The sequence below is a fragment of the Urocampus carinirostris genome, chromosome 1 (assembly GCF_059441175.1).
Source record: "Urocampus carinirostris isolate Australia breed hairy pipefish chromosome 1, RoL_Ucar_1.0, whole genome shotgun sequence".
NCBI lineage: Eukaryota > Metazoa > Chordata > Actinopteri > Syngnathiformes > Syngnathidae > Urocampus > Urocampus carinirostris.
In genome coordinates this window covers 53,906,327-53,927,890 of record NC_142349.1, presented here as the reverse complement: position 1 = coordinate 53,927,890, position 21,564 = coordinate 53,906,327, and the positions used below count along the sequence as shown (strand labels likewise).

The window sequence follows — 21,564 nt, the reverse complement described above, 5'->3', positions numbered from 1 at the left end:
TTAAATGAAAACTCTATCTTGTGTCGCCTTTTTTTGCTAGCTGAAGACGTCATGGCCCCGTGAGGCGGCCTTAGCGTGATCAGCCGGACCGGACGGGAAGCGGACGGCGGCGGTGGTGATGGAGGCCGACTTGGCCGAGTTGTCGGCGTCCCTTCGCAAGGACACTGGCGCTTCCAGTGAAGGAGATGAGGACGCAGGTACCAAACTACATAGTCTACAGTGCTCCCTAGAGGATGGAGGACCCACCCTGCCATTTGTAGAATTAAATGTATAAATAAATACTTACAAATATATATGCCATTTAATAAATGACTTTAATACAAAAATATATGACGTAAATGCAATTTATAAACATATTTATGCATTTTCTTGTTTATTTTAGCTTTTATTTATTTTGTAGCTTGAAGTTTGTTTAGATCAGAAAATGATTCACATTTTAGCACCGACCGGCCAAAATAAAAGTCCATGCTTGCCCCCAAAAACCACACATTCTATAAGTATATTTTACAATTTCCATTTTTTTCACCTTTTTGTTGTGGAGCTCTGCTTCCCTGCATACTTAAAAATCTAATGGAAAAGTCGAGCCAGGGGTGCTTAACTGGTGTCAAGGGTACTGCTCATAATTGTTAGTTAGTTGGCTAAAATTGACCTAAAATGATATTTTCCTGCTAGCAAAAGTCTTTCTATGTTTAATCAACAAAACGGTGTATTTCCTTGTTTAAGGCTTCTGGTACAATCACTTTGGTGCATTACTGCCCGCCCTCTAGGTGATGTTTCTTATGCCTGCAAGAAGCCAACTTGAAAATCTGACTAGCTAAGCCAACAGTTTCTTTGTCACTTGTTAGGTCTCACAACGGCCTTCAGATCTGCTTTTGAAGACCTCAAGGCAGATTTCTGAGCCTGGCAACAACTAATGGATGAAACGTGATTGGTTAAATGCTTGAAATTAAAGCACACATGCAAGCAGTGCAGCCAAGGGGGAAAGCAATGAAATAAGGTTAACTGTCAGAAAAATTGGATTTAGTTAATATGTATTGGTGGACAATATATAATTAACATAACATGATTCAGATAGCTCATGTTGACAATATCTGTGTATTGTTTGTTAATGCTGCATCTATTGCAACCTGGCCATCCTTTTTATTTTTTTCTATTTTAAATTATACTTTATCTATTTTATATTTAGGTTTCCTTTTTATTGTTTGTTAATGCAACATCCATTGCAGCCTGGTCATCCTGGAAGGGGGATTACCTCATGTGCAGTCCCTTCTCAAGGTTTCTTCATTTTCTTTATTGTGAGGTTTTTGAGTTTTTTTTCTTGGGATGGTGTAATAATAGTTTGTAATTTGCATTCGTTTGTGATCCGTGCAGCCCCTTGAGACTGTGATTAAGGGCTATACAGATAAACATGCCTTGACTTGACTTTTAAAGCCAGCAGAGAAGGCCTTTCAGGCCCTCACACCCCACCACTGGACTTACATTTGTGTTTATTTATTTATAGGGCATATTTTTGTAGCTTTTCATCAATACATTTATTTCTAAATATGGCAGGATTCGTCCTACTTACTCAATGAATGTGTTAATATGAAGAAATTCAACAACAGAGAAACATCTCTAGAAAATGAAATTGTCATAATTTTACAACCCTGGGTCTTACATCAGTCCAAATCTTCTGCTTTCAGGCCACCCTCAGGAGGCCTCACTGTCATCTTCTGTCATGGCAGAGGAGAGCACCCGCTTTATCCCTCCCCCTTCCGGAAGCCCCGCCCCCAAGACGGGCAAAGGAGCCTTGGATCAACCACCGCCCTCGTCTGACGCGATTCGTCGTCGCGAAAAGACGCCGACCCGCCTCCTGACCCCGCCCCCGGCTTTCCTACCCGGCCTGGGTGCTTCGTGTCGCAAGTTCCTGGGTCGAATCCTGCAGGACTCTCGCTGCTTCCTGTTTTGCATGTGCTACCTGACTTTTGTCCAATCACTAATGGTGTCAGGCTACCTGAGCAGCGTCATCACCACCATTGAAAAGCGATACAGTTTGCGAAGTTCCGAATCGGGCCTGCTGGTCAGCTGCTTTGATATCGGAAGCCTATTGGTTGTGGTCTTCATCAGTTATTTTGGGGGGCGGGGCCAGAGACCGCGATGGCTGGCGGTAGGCGGGATCTTCATCGCCGCCGGTGCTGCCCTCTTTTCATTACCGCACTTTATCTCGCCGGCCTACCAAATCCAGGAAGTCAACTCGTCCTTGGCCAATGATGGTTTGTGCCTGAGTGCTAACTCTAGTCGGCGAGAGCGCCCCCAGGTGGCTTCGTGCCCGAGGGACCAGGAGGGAAATGAACACAACTTGTATGTGGCGCTCTTCGTGGTGGCGCAGATCCTGGTGGGCATGGGGTCCACGCCAATTTATACCTTGGGGCCCACCTACTTGGATGATAACGTCAAGAAGGAGAATGCATCGCTCTACCTGGGTAAGCACTCACCGATGCCGGAGCTAGCTAGCGTTTTTTTAAAAGCAGATTATACAGGGTTTGCCCGGGTGCTTGAAATCCTTGAATTTTTTTATTGAAGTGCTTGTAAATGCTTGAAATCGTTGCCATCTTTGTCAACAAGTCTACTTAAAAATGACGCAGGTAGTGCTCTGGTGGCTTCGCTTTGCAATTGCATTTCTTTTTTCCTCGTGATTAACAGGAGCTGTCATTCGTTTGTATGGACCTATGAAGCGTCCTCACCCCCTACAGTTTGCGCCCAATAGGACCAGTGCATCTTACACCTAAACAGGACTCTATGAAATGTGCATTAGTGCAACAATTACGTTTCAATTTTGGACATTTTTTATGGGCCATGATGAAAATGGGTAGTGTTTCCCAGTGGTAATTTGTATTGGGAAGAATTTACTGAAGAACTAACAGGAAAATATAGGCTGCATTTTGATCTCATTTTAATCCAAAACCTATATGGGGAGAAATTTATCTAAAAAGGAAATATATCCTCAATTTCATTCTGGGTCTAAAACTCGTACATCTAATTAAAATGTAAATCTTATTTATATATTTGCGAACCTGGTAAATACATGATTCACACCAGATTTCATTTTTTCATGGTCCTGGAGAAAGTAGAAAATTGGCTTTGAATGTCCTAAAAAATTCTTGAATTTGGCCATCAAAAAGGTGTTCGAGGCCCTTGTTATAAGACGCACCCCCAAAAAAGTATTTTGTCTTTTTCATACACAATGCACACCAGACTATAAGACGCATGAAATCCAAATTGAGACCACTGTAAGAACTCCAAGGCGGCACCAAAGCTGAGTGGTTAGCGCGTCCGCGGCACAGTTCTGAGGTCATGGGCTCAAATCCAGCTACCTGCCTTTCTATGCGGAGGTTTCATGTTCCCCCCGTGCTTGTGTGGGTTCCCCCCGGGCACTCCAGTTTCCCCCCACATTACTAAATCATGCATGTCAGGTTAATTGGCCGGTTCAAAATTGTCCCTATGTGTGAATGAGTTGTCGGTCTATGTGTGCCCTGCGACTGGCTGGCAACCAGTTTAGAGTGACGGCTGGGTTGGGCTCCAGCAACCCCGCGACCCTACTGAGGATAAGTGGTGCAAGTATGTAAATGAATGAAGAAAGAGAAATTCATTGCGAGGCGTAGTTCAGCCAATAGCAAACCAGCATCTGGTATTCCGTTAACCAATAGCTGACAGGCATCTCAGACACGTAACTCAACATGAACACTGCAAAGTTTATCATCGTGGTATCGTGGGTAATTGCCCAAAAAAGGGGGGTCAAAAAACATCTTATTCCACACCGTAAAGTAGAAAACCGGAGACGTCGTAATCCAGGAGAAACAACTTCTCGTGTGTGGAGGAGAAAGAATATCACACCTAATGTCTGTCAAGGTGGAGGAAACGACATACTTTAAACTGTTATTGATTTCATAATTTTCAGTTTGTCATCATGGGACCCATATGAAGATTGAAGTTGATTTCTTCTTAAATTGTATTTTTAAATAGACTGCGACTTATATTGAGAAGTGGAAAACAATATTGTTAATGTTATCTGCTAAAGAAAATGTAACATACCAGCATTTGTCTTTGCGATGGTGTTTTTTCTCTTGTATTCTTGTATTTCGATTGTACTGAGTTATAGTGCCGCTAGTGGTGAACAAAACACGATAAGGTTATGGTTAGGTTCAAAGTTTGTAATTTTGTAATAATGTAATTTTCTGTCTAGTTTGATTTTCAAAAAGCATGAGAAATCGTTGAAATGATTAGTCCTTTATAATACATGATGAATATGTCCATGATTCTTTTTAAAATTGGCCTATAATTTATTGTATTATTGTATCTTTTGACAAAATACACTGCAAAATACTTAACCAAATGAGTGACTTGATACACGACAAAATTAACGCCAAAGTATGTGACAAAGTATGCAACAACATATGCAAAGAAGTATGTGACAAAGCACGTTACAAATATATGACAAAATATAATAATTATAATTAATTTCCTTTGTATTGTCATTCTTTGTAACAATGTACACAGACCGAAATGTCGATACACCTGACCCGTTGTAGCGAGCCGATGCAGCCGCAGCCAACAGAGGGCGCCGCCGTTTACCAATGTTATAAGTCTTAGGTATGACTATGACTCGGCCGAGGCGCGAACCAGCGACCTCCCAGTCTCAAAGTGGGCGCCCTACCATCTAGGCTACTGAGCTGGTAAATGGTAAATATGACAAAGTAGGCGACAAAGTATATAATTTAATAGAATATCTGTAAATCCCTCAGTGGCTGTTTTACAAGGCAAAGGTTTGAGTGGTTGACTGAGCCTTGTTTAACCCTATTGCTATAAATATTATAATAACCTAGTGACAATATAGTAATAACATGAAATGCAGTTCTAAAATAACAACTTATCAAACAGGTAGCTCCTGATGCTAATCATTAACAAAAAGTAGCTCTCTGCTTCGAAAAGGTTGGTGACCTCTGTTTGAGATTTGTAGAAACAAAGCCGAAAGAAAAAGGTGATTTACCCCAAAAACAATAGACGTTTTCTGGCTCTGAAAGTCACCTGAGAAAGTTTATCTGGGTTCAACAATGTCAGCATTCTGACACTGGGATGCCGGAATGTTGTTGAATACACGTGGCAAATTTTATTAAAAGCCTTTAGGTGGGTGTAATTTGGCCTGTTTTCAGTATGTGGTAAGCTCAGAGGTGGACAAACTGAGGCCCGGGGACCACATACGGCCCATCATGCTTATTAACCTGGCCTACCAAATAAAAATGGCAAAAACAGAAACTGTAATATAAACATAATGGTAAATAATGTGTTGGTTTGATGTCTCTCTTGTCCCTAGTATTCCTTCACGTGTCTTTAAGTCTAGTGGAAAAATACATTAAAAACTGGGCAAACTCTGGAAAAAAGACGGTGGAAATTTTTTTTTTCATATTCGATCTTGAGAAATTAAATAATTTTTCTTGTTTTTCAAGAAAAAAACAAGCATTACAAATACAGTGAAATAACAGCAATATTCAGAATGAGTGTTCTATGTTACTGAAATAGTTTTGCTTATTTTAATTTTATGTTTTTCATTGTCTACCATTAAAAAAATCCATAATCGTTTGAGCTTTTTTCTCCTTTTTATACGAAATTTTTAAGCTTGCTTATAAAAGAAGGAAAAACATAAAATATATGTTTTACTTTAATTTAAAAAATTAATGTAAAAAAATACATTAAATATTGGGGAAAAAAACGTTACCATTGTGCTCGTTTTTAAGAAACTATTTTCACAGTAGTCGAAAATTAAATTAAATGATCTGCCAGTGGAACAGGACATTTTATTTGCTATTTAAAACAAGTTATTTTATTCTAAGAGATATATACTGTAATCCCTCATTATCCAATTAATGGGGACCAAGATTAATGGATTACGTCCACAACCATGCATTCCATTTAAGGCGGGCCAGAACGCCACACCTCCCGACCAAAGTGCTTTTGCCAGTTCTCCCTCGCAGCAATATAGGGTTAGAGACAATGGATCGGAGCCGAATGATTGCAGTTCATTCTAGGCAGAAATAACTGATCAAAAAAGCTGCAAGGTACGAAAATTGTGTGTTTGGCCAACCCTTGCTTGACACAATATTCGACAGTGGATCGCGGCCACACAGTGCAGTTCGTTTTACGCAGGCTACAAAAGCACGCTTCAAAGGCACAAAACCAAAAAAGGGCTTTTCATCCAGTTTACAAAATTTCTGTTTAATATTTTAAAATATTTTATATGTTTGAGAATAAAACAGACCTCTACTTTTTGCCAGTGTCCTTACTATGAACTTTGAAGTAAAGTTCTACTAGAATTTCAGGAGAGAGGTTGCCTGTGCCTGGGTTTTTTAAAGTTTTTTTATGGCAATAAGGAGACGAGCGCTGTGTCAGCTCGTTGCTGTGACAACGCACAACATTCCATCCTGTCTGGCCCCCCTCGGGCCCTGTCTGCAGATCTGGCTGGCTCAGCAAAAATCTGCTGCAGGATAGTTTTCACTTTCACAATAATGGTGGCGGTTGACCTGAAAACCAGTAAGAATAACCTGAGTCCTCTCAAAAGTGAGTTTTCTTTCCACTCCAGGTCATAGTTTTGGTTTTAGGGAACCTTCAGGAACCAAAAGGAATCCTGGTTAGGACTGGATTAGACTTGATAGTTACCCAGTCGATTTGTGTGTTTTTAGTCACAGTTTCTGTTTCAGGGAACCCCCAGGAACCAAAGTGAGTCCTGAATGGGACTTGATCTAAGTTGACGGTTACCTGGTCCTGCTGTGTGTTCTTGGTCATAGTTCATGTTTCAGAAAAACCCCAGGGACCAGAGGGGTCTTTGATGGGACTACAGTGCTTTGAAAAAAGTATTTGCCCCCTCTTTGATTTTTGTATTTTTTGTTTTTTTATGACTCACAAAGGTTTCAGATCATCAAACCAATTTCAATATCAGACAGAGACAACCCAAGGAAATACAAAATGTAGTTTAAAAATGTTGATTCAATTTATTAAGGCACAAAAAAAACAAACCTATCTGCCCCTATGTGAAAAAGTAATTGCCCCCTGAACCTAATAGCAATTTTGGCCACCTTTGGCGGCAATAACAGAAATCAAACATCATTCACAATGCTGTGGAGAAATTTTGGCTCACTCTTTGTTTCAAATCTGCCATATCATTAGGTTTTCTAGCATGGACTGCCCATTTAAGGTCGCACCACAGCATTTCTTTTGGATATAAATCCTGACTTTGACCTGGCCACTCCAGATCCTTAATTTTGTCTTTTTTGAGTCATTCAGAGGTTAACTTGCTGGTGTGTTTTGGATAAGTGTCCTGCTGCATGATCCAAGAGCGCTTGAGTTTCAAGGGACAAAATGATGATCAGACGTTTGCCTTCAGGTTTTTCTGGTAAACACTAGAATTCATTATTCCTTTCAGCTCACCATGTTGTCCTGGTCCTGAGGCGGCAAAGCAGCCCAGTTAAGGTCAATTTTTATGAATAGAAGTGTGATGGTCTGTGGCTGGTAAAAGTGTCTGCTGCTGTTGTTGTTGTTGTTGAGTCACTCAAGGCGCCTAAGGTAATCCTTAGTAGCGCTAGACTCGTTCGTTGGAAGCTCCGTAGTTCTCCGAAGGAGAGGGGGCTGCGACTGTCCTGTGCCGCCAGGCCTGACGGGATGTGACCCAGGCAAACCAAGCATACGAAGCGTCTGAAGTCCTTAGTACGTTCGGACAGGCCGGTGCATCATTTATGGAAGCCCCGTGGGCAGGTAGCACAGGTGATCGGGGTGTGGTCGCAGCGAATGGTTCGAAAGCACCACTGGCATTTGGACTGGGGGCCAGGGTTGCTCTCGAAGTCGCCTGCCCTAAGAAGAACAGAGGAGAGTAGAAGAGAGAGAAAGAGAGGGACAAATAGAAAGAGAGAAAGACAGACAGAGTAAAACGCAAAAAGGGGGAAAAGAGAAGTGGGGTGGGAGTAGGAAAGAGGGATAGAGAAAATGAGAGACAAGAGTGTAAAGGGGGAAGAGAGAAAAAGAGAGACAAAGAAGGAGGGAGGACCAAGAAAGAAAGAGAGAGCGAGTCTGAGTGAATTGAGTTGGATTCGTAAGGCTCTCCCAGGAGAGAGCCCTTCGCAGGACACCACGGGAAGGTTCCTAGTCTTCGTCCTGCAGTGTCTGCTGTAGAGCCAGACTTTTTCGAGTCACATGACGCCTTTGGAGTCCAGCCGAGCTGAGGAATGTACGCTAGGTAGCTAGCTGGGTGCCAAATCCCTGTAATTGGCAAAATCTGATTATTTTCACTTGACCTTGCGGACACAGTAGGTCCATTATGTCCTACATGCGTTTGCTGGTAGCCTTATATAAACAGAGGAATGTGACTGCACTTACATCATCTCTCTTAATATGAATTTATATCAGTTTGACATTATAGCAAACAAATAATGTGAGGTTCGAACAACCCCTCTCGACAATCTCAACAGCAATCAATTAACTTTGTTTGTGGGTTTATTTGTAGGAGGTGTTCAATAACATCCATCCATCCATTATCTGCACTGCTTATCCTCAGTAGGGTCGCGGGGGTGCTGGATACCATCACAGCTATCCTCGGGCAGGGGGCAGGGGACACCCTGAACTGGTTGCCAGCCAGTCACAGGGCACACAGAGACAGACAACTCACTCCCTCATTCACACCAAGGACAATTTGGACCGGCCAATTAACCCTACATGCATGTTTTTGGAATGTGGGAGGAAACCAGAGTGCCCGGAGGAAACCCACGCAGGCACGAGGAAAACATGCAAAGTTCGCACAGGAAGGCTGGTAGCTGGTTTTGATCCCGTGACCTCAAAACTGTGCTGCAGACGCGCTAACCACTCCCCCGCCTTGCTGCCCGTGTTCAATAACATTATTTGTAAAGTTGGGTTCTCACGGAAGGAGAGTCGGGTCAATTTTAACTCTGAATGAACTTGTAGATGTTCTGATATTAATTCTCTTCACACTGGAGTTTTCCTTATAATTATTGGTTGCACCATTGAAATTTGGAAACGTTATATACTTTGTGTGTGTGTGTAATATATGTGTAATTTGTGCAAATTCTTTATGTACATTAAAAAAATAACGAGATCCTTTTTGGTTAAAATGTTTCCCAAACCATGACACGCCATGCAGTCGACCAAATAAAACAAATTAACCCTTTCCTCAAACTCAGGACCCTAGTCTTATCAACAATACTAAACTTGAACAAATTTAGACAATTCGTGCATCCAAAATTCTACCCAAAGGTATTTAAGTTCCTCCGTCAGTTATATAAGAACTCAGTTCCTACTAGATGTATCCTGCAGAGTTTTTTTAGAGATGACTCTGTATCCCCACAATCCCCCTTGGATAATTTAAAATCCTCAGCTCAAGTCTTTCTCAGGCGTCCCTGGCCAATCGCCCAGCTATACAACGAATCTTTTTCCTCTAGATGTATCTTGCATAGTTTTGACAATTTTTCCACAATATTCCCCCCTTTGGTGATTCAAATTCATCAAACAAAGTCTTCTCAATCGCCCTGTCCTCCCCGAATTTCCTTAGGTCATTTGGATGGCATAACTTTTGCTTCCTGATGTATTCCGCAAAGTTCTTGCGGAATGAACTCTGTATTTCCATAATATTACCCCCATTGATCATTTAAAATACCACATTTCTTTCCAGGTGTATCCTGAGCACTTTTTCCTTCGTCAAATTTGTCATACTTATAAGTAAAAATAAATCAAAGAACCCTTCAACAGGTAAAGGGCTAGAGCTCTAGCACGTCTTGTTTGTCTGCAATAACTTGCAGTAGAAAAATGTTTTATTTTGTTTTTGATTGATGTAATAAATTGTATTTACTCTTTTTTGTTTTCATTGTGTGCAGCCATCATGTACGTGATGGGGGCTCTGGGCCCGGCGGCAGGCTACCTGTTGGGAGGCGTCCTCATCGGCTTCTACGTGGACCCCAAGACCGCCGTCAACATTGATCAGAGCGATCCCCGTTTCATCGGAAACTGGTGATATATCAGACATTCGGGAAAAATTATTCATTAAACAAAGATTCATGACGTAGATTTATGACCCACCTTTTTACCCTTAGCTTAAGATGAAATGTGGGTTTTTTTTCGCTCAATAATGGACAAGATTGAGAATAGTTCCGAAAAATTGGGAATTATTAAGACTTGATCTTTGTTTTGGGTGGTGTCAGGTGGAGCGGCTTCCTTTTGTGCGCGGTGGCCATGTTGCTGGTCATCTTCCCCATGTTCACCTTTCCCAAGAAGTTGCCACCAAGACACAAGAAGAAGAAGAGGAGGAAAAAGCTCAGCCTGAAGGACGTCTCTTCAGATGATGACGTCCTCAAGGAGAAGAATGGAAGCAAGGCCGCCGTCACCTCCTCCATGGGATTCGGGAAGGACATTAAAGGTAGATGCTTGGTCTAATATGTCTGTCTGTCTGTCTGTCTCCATTATTTCTATCTTGTGTTATCCATCTTGCTCTCTCACCATACTTATCTCTCCTTCTCTCTTACTTTCTCTTTGTCTCTCTTTCCTCCAATTCTATCTCTTCCTCTCTTTTTCCCTCTCTTTTACATTCTTTCGGCCTCTCTATTTCCTTACAACTACTCTCTCTCTCCTCTATTTCTTCCTCTCGATCCCTCTCTCCCTTTTTCTCTCTACTTCTCTATTTTCTCTTTCTTGCTCTCTCATTCCTCCCATCTCCCTCTCTGTGTCTTCCTTCAATTCTCTTTCTCACTGTTCTCTATCTTTCTCTTTATGTATGGCCTCCTTCTCTCTTTTGCTCTCTCCCTCTTCCATCTCCTGCTCTGTGTCTCATCCTATGTTTCTTGCTTTCTTTGTCTCTCTCTCTCTCTCTCTCTCTCTGTTTCGCTCTCTTTCTCTCCCACTGTTTCCCTTCCGTTTCTGTCTTATTCTCTCTTTATCTTTCTCATCCCACTTCTCTCTTTATCACTCTTTGTTTCTCCTGTTCTCCCTCTATCACCCTCGTAATCTCTCCAATCCATCCTCCATCTTTTCCACACTTCTCTTTATGTCTCTTCCTACCTTTCTCTCTCACTCCCTCTCTGTCCCTTTATCTATATCTCTCTCTTCCTCCCTCCTTTCACTCTCAATCTCTCTCTCTTGACATCCTTTTTCTCTCTTTTTTCCTCTCCATACCTCTCTCTGTCTTTTTTCCCTATGTGTTTCCCCTCTTGCTCTTCCTCTCCTTATCTCCTTTCTCCCTCTCTATCTTTCTTTCTTCTCTCCATCTTTCCATCCCTTACGCCATTTATCTATCTTCCTTCCTCGATCTCTTTTCCCCCTCTCTTTCTTACTCTTCCTCCATTTATCTGTCTACCTCTCTCCATCTCTTTCTATCTTTCCTTCTTTCTCTCTCTTTTTCCTCACCTCTGTTTCACCTCACTTCTTCTGTTTCCCTCCCTACTTCTTTTTCTTTCTGGCTTTGTCTTTCTCTTTCTGTCTTTATCTCTCTATCTGCTGCCGCAGCAAAATTATTCCAATATCACAATTTTTCTAAATGTACATCCATAATTTCCTATCTCTCCAAATTTTGCATGTTTTATCTCAAGCTTTTTTTTAACTAATTCATGTTTTGGTTCACGTTTCTCCGCAGAGCTCCCGAAGGCGGCCCTGCGCATCCTGAGCAACGTGACCTTCCTGTTTGTGAGCCTTTCGTACACGGCGGAGAGCGCCATCGTGACAGCCTTCATCACCTTCATTCCCAAATTCATCGAGTCGCAGTTCGGCATTCCCGCATCCAGCGCTAGCATCTACACCGGCGTCATCATCGTGCCCAGCGCCGGCGTTGGCATCGTGCTGGGCGGCTACATCATCAAGAAGCTAAAGCTTGGCGCTCGAGAGTCGGCCAAGCTAGCCATGATCTGCAGTGGCGTCTCTCTGCTCTGCTTCTCAACTCTCTTCATCGTCGGATGCGAAAGCATAAACCTGGGTGGCATCAACATACCTTACACCACCGGGTAGGCTACACCCTCGACTTTGGAGTTTGTTAAGCCTGAAACGCTGAGCTGACAAAGCAGAAGTACCTCAAACAAGAGAAAGAATGGAAACCATACCGGAGAGGTCATTTAATATTTTGTCCGGTTAAGATAGTAACAAGGTTTATGAAACAGCACCAGGAAGACCCTGCCCTTGGCCAGAGTCACAACAACCTCAATTTTGTTAAGCCTAAAATGAGGAAGCAAAGGTAACTCATACTAGAGAAAGAAGAGTAATCATAAGGGTCATGTAAGACATTGGGCACCTACCATAGTAACAAGGTTCATGCAACTTTCCCCAGGTAGGCTCCACCCCCAGACAGAGTCGCAACAAACTTGGGATACGTTTGTTAAGCCTTAAATGCTGAGTTGACAAAGCAAAGATTCTGTCAGTTTAATCCAAAGAAATAAAGATCATCATAAAGGTTTTTTTTAAACCCTTTTGAAACAGAGAGCCATCGAAGCAAAAATATTTTTATTTTGAGAAAGCCACACCGTATGTTTTAAGACAAAATTCAACAAAATCGCCGAACCCACTCTCCAGACAAACCAATTCTTCAGCAAATTTTATTTCACTGTGTGACATTTGATGATTGGATCAAATCTATGAAATAATGACAATTCCAGAGCCTGTGTCCCATATCAATATAAATATACCACTTAAAATGTGTCTCCCTTCTGCATTTACTTAAGAGGGTTGAGGCTCATTTTGACTGTAAACTGTAGTGAAAATGGTGTCCTATTAATACTGGACTGAACTATTTACGATGTCAGTATTGTCTTGGTTTTGCTTGTGCAACAATCGGCGCTTCATATACCGTATTTTCCGCACTATAAGGCGCACCGGGTTATAGGGCGCACCCCGAAAAAATAGTTTTTGACATAGACAAGACGCACCGGATTGTAAGGCGCTACAATGGGAACGTCGACAAAACAGTCAGATAGTTCAGTCCAACTTATTACCCCCTTAACATTCCAAAAGCTTGCAAATACGTGTCGAGAACACGTGCGGATGCGGTGTCCGTACGATGTCACTCAAATGCATCGTTCCATCATTCGAAAGTTAAAGTCTTGGGATTCAAGAAATGCCAACCATTCCTTAGTATCTATTTTCTTTTTCGCTCGCAACTTTACTGCGCATATGACAATAAACACTTGGAATTTAGTTTAATTTAAAAATAGACACTCCATTCCATCCATTATCTGCACCGCTTATCACAGAAACATCGAGTTCAGTCTGAAACAAAATACAGGGACACTATAAAACCCGGAGTAGCTCACCGAAGTCGTTGTGTTCATAATAATGTGCAGCCAATGTCCTCTTATATCCGTGAGGGTAGTAAATCCAGGAGAATAAAATATTTACAAATACAGAATAGAAAAAAAATGCTTTCTCTATGCCGTCAGCCACGTGCTATACACATTCATCTTTTTCGGCCAATTGCAGGCTTTGTTTCACCGTTCAAGCCAATGCCAGCCTGTAAATGATAAAAAAGATCCGCCCCTTGACCTCCGAATAACTTTAGCCAATAGTGATCGATTCAACTGATGATTGACACATCTTTTTCGGCCAATTGCAGGCTTTGTTTTGCCGTTTAAGCCAATGCCAGCCTGTAAATGATAAAAAGGATCCGCCCCTTGACCTCCGAATAACTTTAGCCAATAGTGATCGATTTAAATGATGATTGACACATTGGTTAGCCAATGAAACGCCGGTAAATAAATCCCAGCATACACTGCGTACTACTTGGCGTTTGGGGGAAAATCTAGTCGGCGGCTGCAAGTTAGTTGGAAAACTTTGCAATTTTAAAATTGATCCATAAATAAAGCGCACTGTATTATAAGGCGCATGGTCAGCTTTTGAAAAAAAATAAAGGCTTTTAGGTGCGCCTTATAGTGCGGAAAATACGGTATATTAAATCATGTCACAAGTTCTAGTCAAGTCAAGTCATTTTTATTTGTATGGCCCTTAATCACAAAGAGTCTCAATCTCAAAGGGCTAGTTTATCAAAGAGCCATATGTACTCATGAAAAGAGCCATACATGGTTCGTAGGTTCACGACTCCCTGCCGTTTAATATCTTGGCGAGTTACCCTAGTACGTAACAAGGTTTTTGAGATACTTACCAGGTAGTTCTGCCCAGAGCCAAAATCATAACCATGAGTTTTATTAAGCCTGAAATGCTGTGTTGACAAAATAGATAACTGTAAACCAGAGAAAAAAGGACAACCATATGGGTCATTTAAGATCTTGGCCAGTTACCATCGTAACTAGATATATGGAACACTACCAGGTAGGCTCCTTCCTTGACCAGCATCACAACCCTGGAATTGTTAAGCCTAAAACATTGACTTGACAAAGCAGAGGTAACTCGAACCAGAGAAAGAAGGGTAACCATAACGGTCTTTTCAGATTAGGGCCAGTTACCATCGTAACACGGATTATGAAACACGCCCGGGTAGGCTCCGTTCCTGCCGAGTCACAACCCTGATTAGCCCTTTTTTCCCTCATTCTTTTCCTTTCTTTCTTCCTTTTTTTTCTTGTTTTCTTTTTTCTTGCTCTCTATTGCTTCCTGTGCCTGTCTTTCTCTTTGTTTTTTCTCTTGCTCTCCCTCCTTTTTTCTGTCTGCCTGTTGCTCTGTTTTTCTTTCCCTGTCTTTTTGTCTTTATTTTTCTCCATCTTATTTTTCTTTCTCTCTTTGCCTCGCTTTCTTTGTCTCACTTTAATTGTCTGTCTCTTTGTTTCTTTCTTTGACTCACTTTCTCTTTCTTTCCTTGTTTCGCCACTTCTTTCTTTCTTTCGCTCTTTCGCTCTCTTGCTTTTTTGCGCTTTCTTTCTTTCACTCTTTCTTTCTTGCTCTTTCTTTCACTCTTTCTTTTGCTCTTTCCTTCACTCTTTTTTCTTTCTTTCTTTATTAATGTCTTTCTCTGTCTCACTCTGCATTTGTCTTTTTATGTCTCTCTTACTCTTGGGTTCTTCTACGCCTGTCGCTGCAGCCTCCCTAACCAAAATAAAATGTGTTGTGCGCCCACTTCAGGCCTACACTTACAATGACGCAGCGGAACCTGACTGGCGGCTGCAACGTAAACTGCGGCTGCCGCATCCACGAGTATGCGCCCGTCTGCGGCTCGGATGGCATCACTTACTTCAACCCTTGCCTGGCGGGATGCAGCAGCGTTGCCAACGACAGCAGCGGAGTAAGATGCCCACAAAAATTAGCATTTAACTATTTCAGGAGTAAAAATGATGATTTAAAAGAGCAAAATCAGCTGCCGTCAGGGCATCCAGTCATTTAAAAAAAAAAAAAATCTATTATATTAGAAAAGTTGAAAAAAAAATGTAAAAAAGGAAAAAAATAAACACATTTGAAAAAAAAACAAATCAACTTGCTTAATATCTTAATTTACGAGTAAACACGGTAATATACAATAAAATACAAAAACGTAATATTTTAATTGGAAAATGATCTGCTAATAGAACTAGAATATTTAGTTAGAAAAGATGAGTATTTCCCATGTAGATTGTTATATATATAGTATATTTATATGTATATTTATTCATATAATATATATATATATATATATATATATGTATATATATATATATATATATATATATATATATATACTGGACTGTCTCAGAAAATTAGAATATTGTGATAAAGTTCTTTATTTTCTGTAATGCAATTAAAAAAACAAAAATGTCATACATTCTGGATTCATTACACATCAACTGAACTATTTCAAGCCTTTTATTATTTGAATATTGCTGATTTTGGCTTACAGCTGAAAAAAACTCAAAAATCCTATCTCAAAATATTAGAATACTTCCTCAGACCAAGTAAAAAAAATAATTTTATAACAGCAAAACTAAATCAAACATTTTAAAATGTCCATTGATGCACTCAGTACTTGGTTGGGAATCCTTTTGCAGGGATTACTGCATCAATCCGGCGTGGCATGGAGGCAATCAGCCTGTGGCATTGCTGAGGTGTTATTGATGCCCAGGATGCTTCGATAGCGGCCTTCAGCTCATTTGCATTTGTAGGTCTGGTGTCTTTCATCTTCTTCTTAACTATACCCCACAAATTCTCGATGGGGTTCAGGTCAGGGGAATTAGCAGGCCAACCAAGGACAGTGATGCCATGGTCAGTGCACCAGTTACTGGTGGTTTTGGCACTGTGGGCAGGTGCCAGATCATGCTGGAAAATGAAATACTCATCTCCATAGAGCTTTTCAGCAGATGGAAGCATGTAGTGCTCTAAAATCTCTTGGTACACAGGTGCATTTACTCTGGACTTGATGAAACACAGTGAACCAACACCAGCAGCTGACATGGCTCCCCAAACCATTGCTGACTGTGGGAACTTCACACTGGATTTCAAGCAACTTGGATTTTGCTCTTCTCCAGCCTTTCTCCAGACTCTGGCGCCTTGACTTCCAAATGAAATGCAAAACTTGCTTTCGTCTGAAAAGAGGACTTTGGACCACTCTGCAACTGTCCAGTGCTTCTTCTCCATAGCCCAAGTCAGACGCTTCTTCCGTTGTCTTGAGTTCAGAAGTGGCTTGACCATGGGAATACGGCTATTGTAGCCCATTTCCCGGACACGTCTGTGAACTGTGGCTTTTGATACCTGGACTCCAGCTTCAGCCCACTGTCTTTGAAGCTCCCTCAAATTCTGGAAAAGGCTCTTCTTCACAATTTTGTTAAGGCTGCGGTCATCTCTCTTGGTTGTGCAGCGTTTCCGGCCACATTTTTCCCTTCCAACAGACTTTTTGTGGATATGCTTTGATACTGCACTCTGTGAACAGCCTGCTCTTTGAGAAATTTCTTTTTGTGTCTTACCCTCCTGATGGAGGGTATCAATGATGGTCCTCTGGACAGCAGTCAGATCAGCAGTGATTTAGTTTACTGAACCAAGCTGAGTGTTTTTAAGGCTCAGGAAACCCTCGCAAGGTGTTTCGAGTTAATTAGATGATTCAGGTGATTAGTTGAATAGCCTACTTGTATACTTTTTCATGATATTCTAATATTTTGAGATAGGATTTTTGAGTTTTCTTAAGCTGTAAGCCAAATTCAGCAATATTAAAATAATAAAAGGCTTGAAATAGTTCAGTTGATGTGTAATGAATCCAGAATGTATGACATTTTTGTTTTTTTAATTGCATTACAGAAAATAAAGAAGTTTATCACAATATTCTAATTTTCTGAGACAGTCCAGTATATATGATAAAATAGAATATACCTTTATTGTCATTGTTACAAAATGGGTTAACATATTGTGACAACGAAATTGGGCATGACACTCCAGTATCACACATTCACAGTGAGGTAAAGAAACCAAGAAGATAAAGGAACAAAGAAGATAAGGTTATAAAACAAACATAGTCATCATAGTGCAAAAAATAGTCAACATATGCATTTGGTGCAAAAAATAGTCATCATAGTGCAAAAAAATAGTCAACATTGTGCAAGGTGAGCAGTAAACATAGTGCAGTCAACATGTGAAAGAAACATGAGTACCATTTTACGTTCGTATAAGGTAGTGTTTTTGCAAGAGTTTTTCAGTTTTTTGTGCGGTGTGTGTTTAGGGTGGTAATGGCTCTGGGAAAGAGAAATACATATATAAACTATATATAAATATATAGATTTTTCTTCTGATTTGACTATATTTGTCAAGTCATGCTCATTTGCATAGCCCTGAATCAAAAGGAGTGTCAAACGACTGCACAGACCAAAGACTATTGCAAACTACAATACTATTATTACACCATATTATTTGCTATATTTTCTATATTTTTCAGTTTTGTTATTTAAAAACATCTATTTGACTGTTTTTTGGTCAAATTATAAGGCTCAATAAGCTGCTATCACAGGGGTGTCACACTCATTTTAGCTTAGGGGTGACAGAGTGAAAAAAATTTTTCACAGGGATCAGACTAATAAATAAATGTCATAAAAAGTATGCCTTAGGGCCCGGTCACACAGCCGTTTGCGTCTGTATCGCGGGTAAAATTTTGCGATTTTTTTTATTTTTTTATTTTTTTTTGCCGGTGGTTGCCCGCGATAGAAAATGCGCAAAATTGGCCAACCCGCTGTTCATCGGTGATATGCCCGCAAAACAGACGCCGGCGACTTGTTACGCTCCCTCATCGCGTCATTTCCGCGCGTGAACCACGGGTATAAAAGCTGCCGAGCCGGTGTTATGCCGAGAAATGCATCCTCGCCGAGATTTGCATCCCCTCGCTACTACAACCACTTTTACCTCGTTTTATCTCACTTTTAGGGAATTTAATGGCGAACATATAACCAAAACCACTTCGTCTTGCATTTATTGGGAATGTAATACAACTTAAACCATTCCGTCTTTGTATTTGTTGTGAATGTAATCGAACGGTAATGCACGCCGTATACAAATCACTTTTGAGCAGGTAACATGTTTATTTTGCCTTTTTCTATTCAAATCGCTCGTATTGAAACTGTTATGCACTCTACCATAAAGCTTATTTCTGCATAATAAGATTTACGGTAGAGTGAATAACAGTTCTCAAAAGTGATTTATATACGGTGTGCATTACTGTTCGATTACGTTCACAACAAAAACAAAGACGGAATGGTTTATGTTGTATTACATTCCCAACAAATGCAAGACGAAGTGGATTTGGTTATATGTTCGCCATTACATTCCCTAAAAGTGAGATAAAACGAGGTAAAAGTGGTTGTAGTAGCGAGGGGATGCAAATCTCGGCAGGGATGCATTTCTCGGCATAACACCGGGCTGTAAAAATCATAACCGCTCAAGACACAGTCCCGTGAAGATCAAGATTTCAAGCTATGGCACCGAAGAAGCCAATATGTTATTATTGTAATCGTTTTTCATTTTGATTTTATTATCTTGTTATGAAATGAAATGAAAAGAAATGTTAAGAAATAAAAATGGATTAAGACGAGGTCACTACGGTGACGGGGATCCATGTTCACCCCTTGACGTCTCGAGCACAACTGACGTGTGCTCGGCAAATCGCGCTGTATATACGCGGAGAAAGGCGTTTGACCGTCACACGCGCAACACGCTAATTTCACGTAATAACACCGCGATACAGGCGCAGAACATGCTATGACTGTGCTCCACCCACGATTACCCGCTGAAATTTCGCGTCCTACCCACGTGTAACCACGCCCTGGCCGCGGCCATAGCACGTCGTTCCGCGTCATTGCCTCGTGTGTACCACGTGTGCCGCCCGCGGTTAACACCTGGTCTAAAGTTTTGAGCAGCGCAAAACTTTTTCGCGCGGCCGACCGCGTGTGAATTTCCGACCGTGTCTAAAGCACTGCTGTATCTCGTCTGTATGGCAATCTCAAAGCGTCCAACAGCGTCTGCTTCACGGGAAGAAATTTCTGGCCGTGATTCAGCCTCGATACGCCCGTGAAAGGCTGTGTGACCGGGCCCTAAAGTTTTGAGCAGCGCAAAACTTTTTCGCGCGGCCGACCGCGTGTGAATTTCCGACCGTGTCTAAAGCACTGCTGTATCTCGTCTGTATGGCGATCTCAAAGCGTCCAACAGCGTCTGCTTCACGGGAAGAAATTTCTGGCCTCGATACAGATGCAAATGGCTGTGTGACCGGGCCCTTAGTTGTAGGGCTGAGGGCCTTTTCGAATGCTTTTGATTAAATTATAATTCAGGATGTAAGATTTGATTGAAACATGATTATTGAGGAGTTTTTCCTCAACAGTTTTTTTCTTCACTAAGATTTAATTTCTTGTAGTTTTTATTAATTGTGCATTTGTAAAAATAACAAAGAGTTTAATAATAATGTAATGAAGTTTCTATTTATATAGCGCTTTTAAAGAGACTGAAGACCTCCATTAAGCGCCTTACAATGTGCTTACCCATTCACGCACACACTCACCACTTAATCATGCAAGGAACTTACCTACTTATCGGGGTTTTTTAGGGGTTTAGTGTCTTGCCCGAGGACATTTAACTCTGAGGAGCCGGGAATCAAATCTGCGACCTCTCGATCTCAAGACGAGTGGTCTACCTCCTGAGAGCTACTGCCGCCCCAGTTCATTTCCACAACAGTTTATTTCACACAGGGAAAGTCATCCACACTGTAAAGTGACAAAAAGCATGTAAACATGTATGATTGATTTGTTGATTTAAAAGTCGTTCTGATTTTTATTTTTTGTGAAAATATCTACCTGAATTCGGGAACTTTGCTGTTAGATATCATATACCATAGAAAGGAGATAAAGCTTATTTCAACTACTGCAAAGACACCCAGGTCCTGTTTTTTTAAATTAATTCTATATTTTTTGCATTGCCTTAAGCCCGTCTATGACTTCTATTTTAGTAAAATAACATTAGGATGGGTTTCCTCAATGTTCTCTGGTTGATTAATTGTAGTTAGCAAGTACAGCTGGAGTGGGTGCTTTGCTTTAGCGACATCTAGTGGACATATTTGGAGCGAATTTGGGCAGTCAAAAAATTATTTGAACAAATAACCACATGACCAATGAAATTGAAGACGCGAGGTTTTTTTTTTTCAATGGTCTAGCCTTTTTGGGGCACCACATTCGTTTTTAGATCATTTTTATCAGGAAAACGGATTCAAAATAATTTTAGTTATTCTAAAGGATGGCTACACAACAATTTAAAGCTAATTATTCTCACCGTTTTTGAAAGTTCAACATACTTCAATCAAGACACACACACTCTCGTATTTAAGGAATTTTCTTTACTAATAATCTCCAGAAATAAACTTGAATACAACCCAAAACAAAAATAAGTATAAGAAAAGGACATAAAGTAAGAAGTTGTGATCTGGCTGGCACCGTTACAATAGAAAAACATCTTGGCTTGGGGTAGTTCATGTCTGTGTGAACTTTTCCCCAATGCGAAGCAAAACCCTGTCCCAAAGTTGGTTACCTTACATATTTGAAACTGCGGGTCTCTCAGTACAAAATGATGCGGTCAGCCAGATTTGGCCCACGGGCCTTGAGTTTGACACATGTGTGCTAACACAAAAACGATATCAAGCAAGATAGAATTATTATTTTTGTTGTTTTTTTCCCCACGTCAGATGCGCAACTACTCCGAGTGTGCTTGCGTGCAAAGCCGGCAGGTGATCACGCCGCCATCGGGGGGCGCCGGTGGCAACCAACTGCAGTTGGTCATTGTCAAAACGTACCTGAACGAGAACGGATACGCAGTGGCAGGGAAATGCGATCGGACCTGTGGAACCCTCATCCCCTTCCTCGTTTTCCTCTTCATCGTCACGCTCATCACAGCCTGCGCTCAGCCCTCCGCCATCATCGTCACGCTACGGTAATATAACAGACAACATCATTTCACCGTGTGTATGATATAGTGACCTCTAGTGGTGTAAGAAAACTCATTAGTTGAAAATAAAAACTACTGATTGGAGTAAAAAGCAAAAAATATATGTCTCATAAACATTATTTTTTAAAAGTAACTTCCAATTCTTTTGCACAACTTAAAGAAGCTGCTATATTTAGCGGTTAT

The 21,564-nt window shown here is 41.0% G+C and overlaps 1 protein-coding gene across 1 annotated transcript in view; it reads left to right on the top strand.

Annotated features, from left to right (window-relative positions):
- Positions 1-21,564, top strand: part of LOC148376245 (solute carrier organic anion transporter family member 5A1-like) — a 28,408-nt gene that overhangs the window by 3,694 nt on the left and 3,150 nt on the right. The window contains exons 2-8 of the mRNA XM_088345179.1: positions 41-197; positions 1,683-2,462; positions 9,909-10,041; positions 10,233-10,447; positions 11,657-12,020; positions 15,076-15,235; positions 21,122-21,366. Coding sequence (XP_088201305.1) covers positions 119-197; positions 1,683-2,462; positions 9,909-10,041; positions 10,233-10,447; positions 11,657-12,020; positions 15,076-15,235; positions 21,122-21,366 — 1,976 coding nt within the window. The 5' untranslated portion in view covers positions 41-118. The remainder of the gene's footprint in view (positions 1-40; positions 198-1,682; positions 2,463-9,908; positions 10,042-10,232; positions 10,448-11,656; positions 12,021-15,075; positions 15,236-21,121; positions 21,367-21,564) is intronic.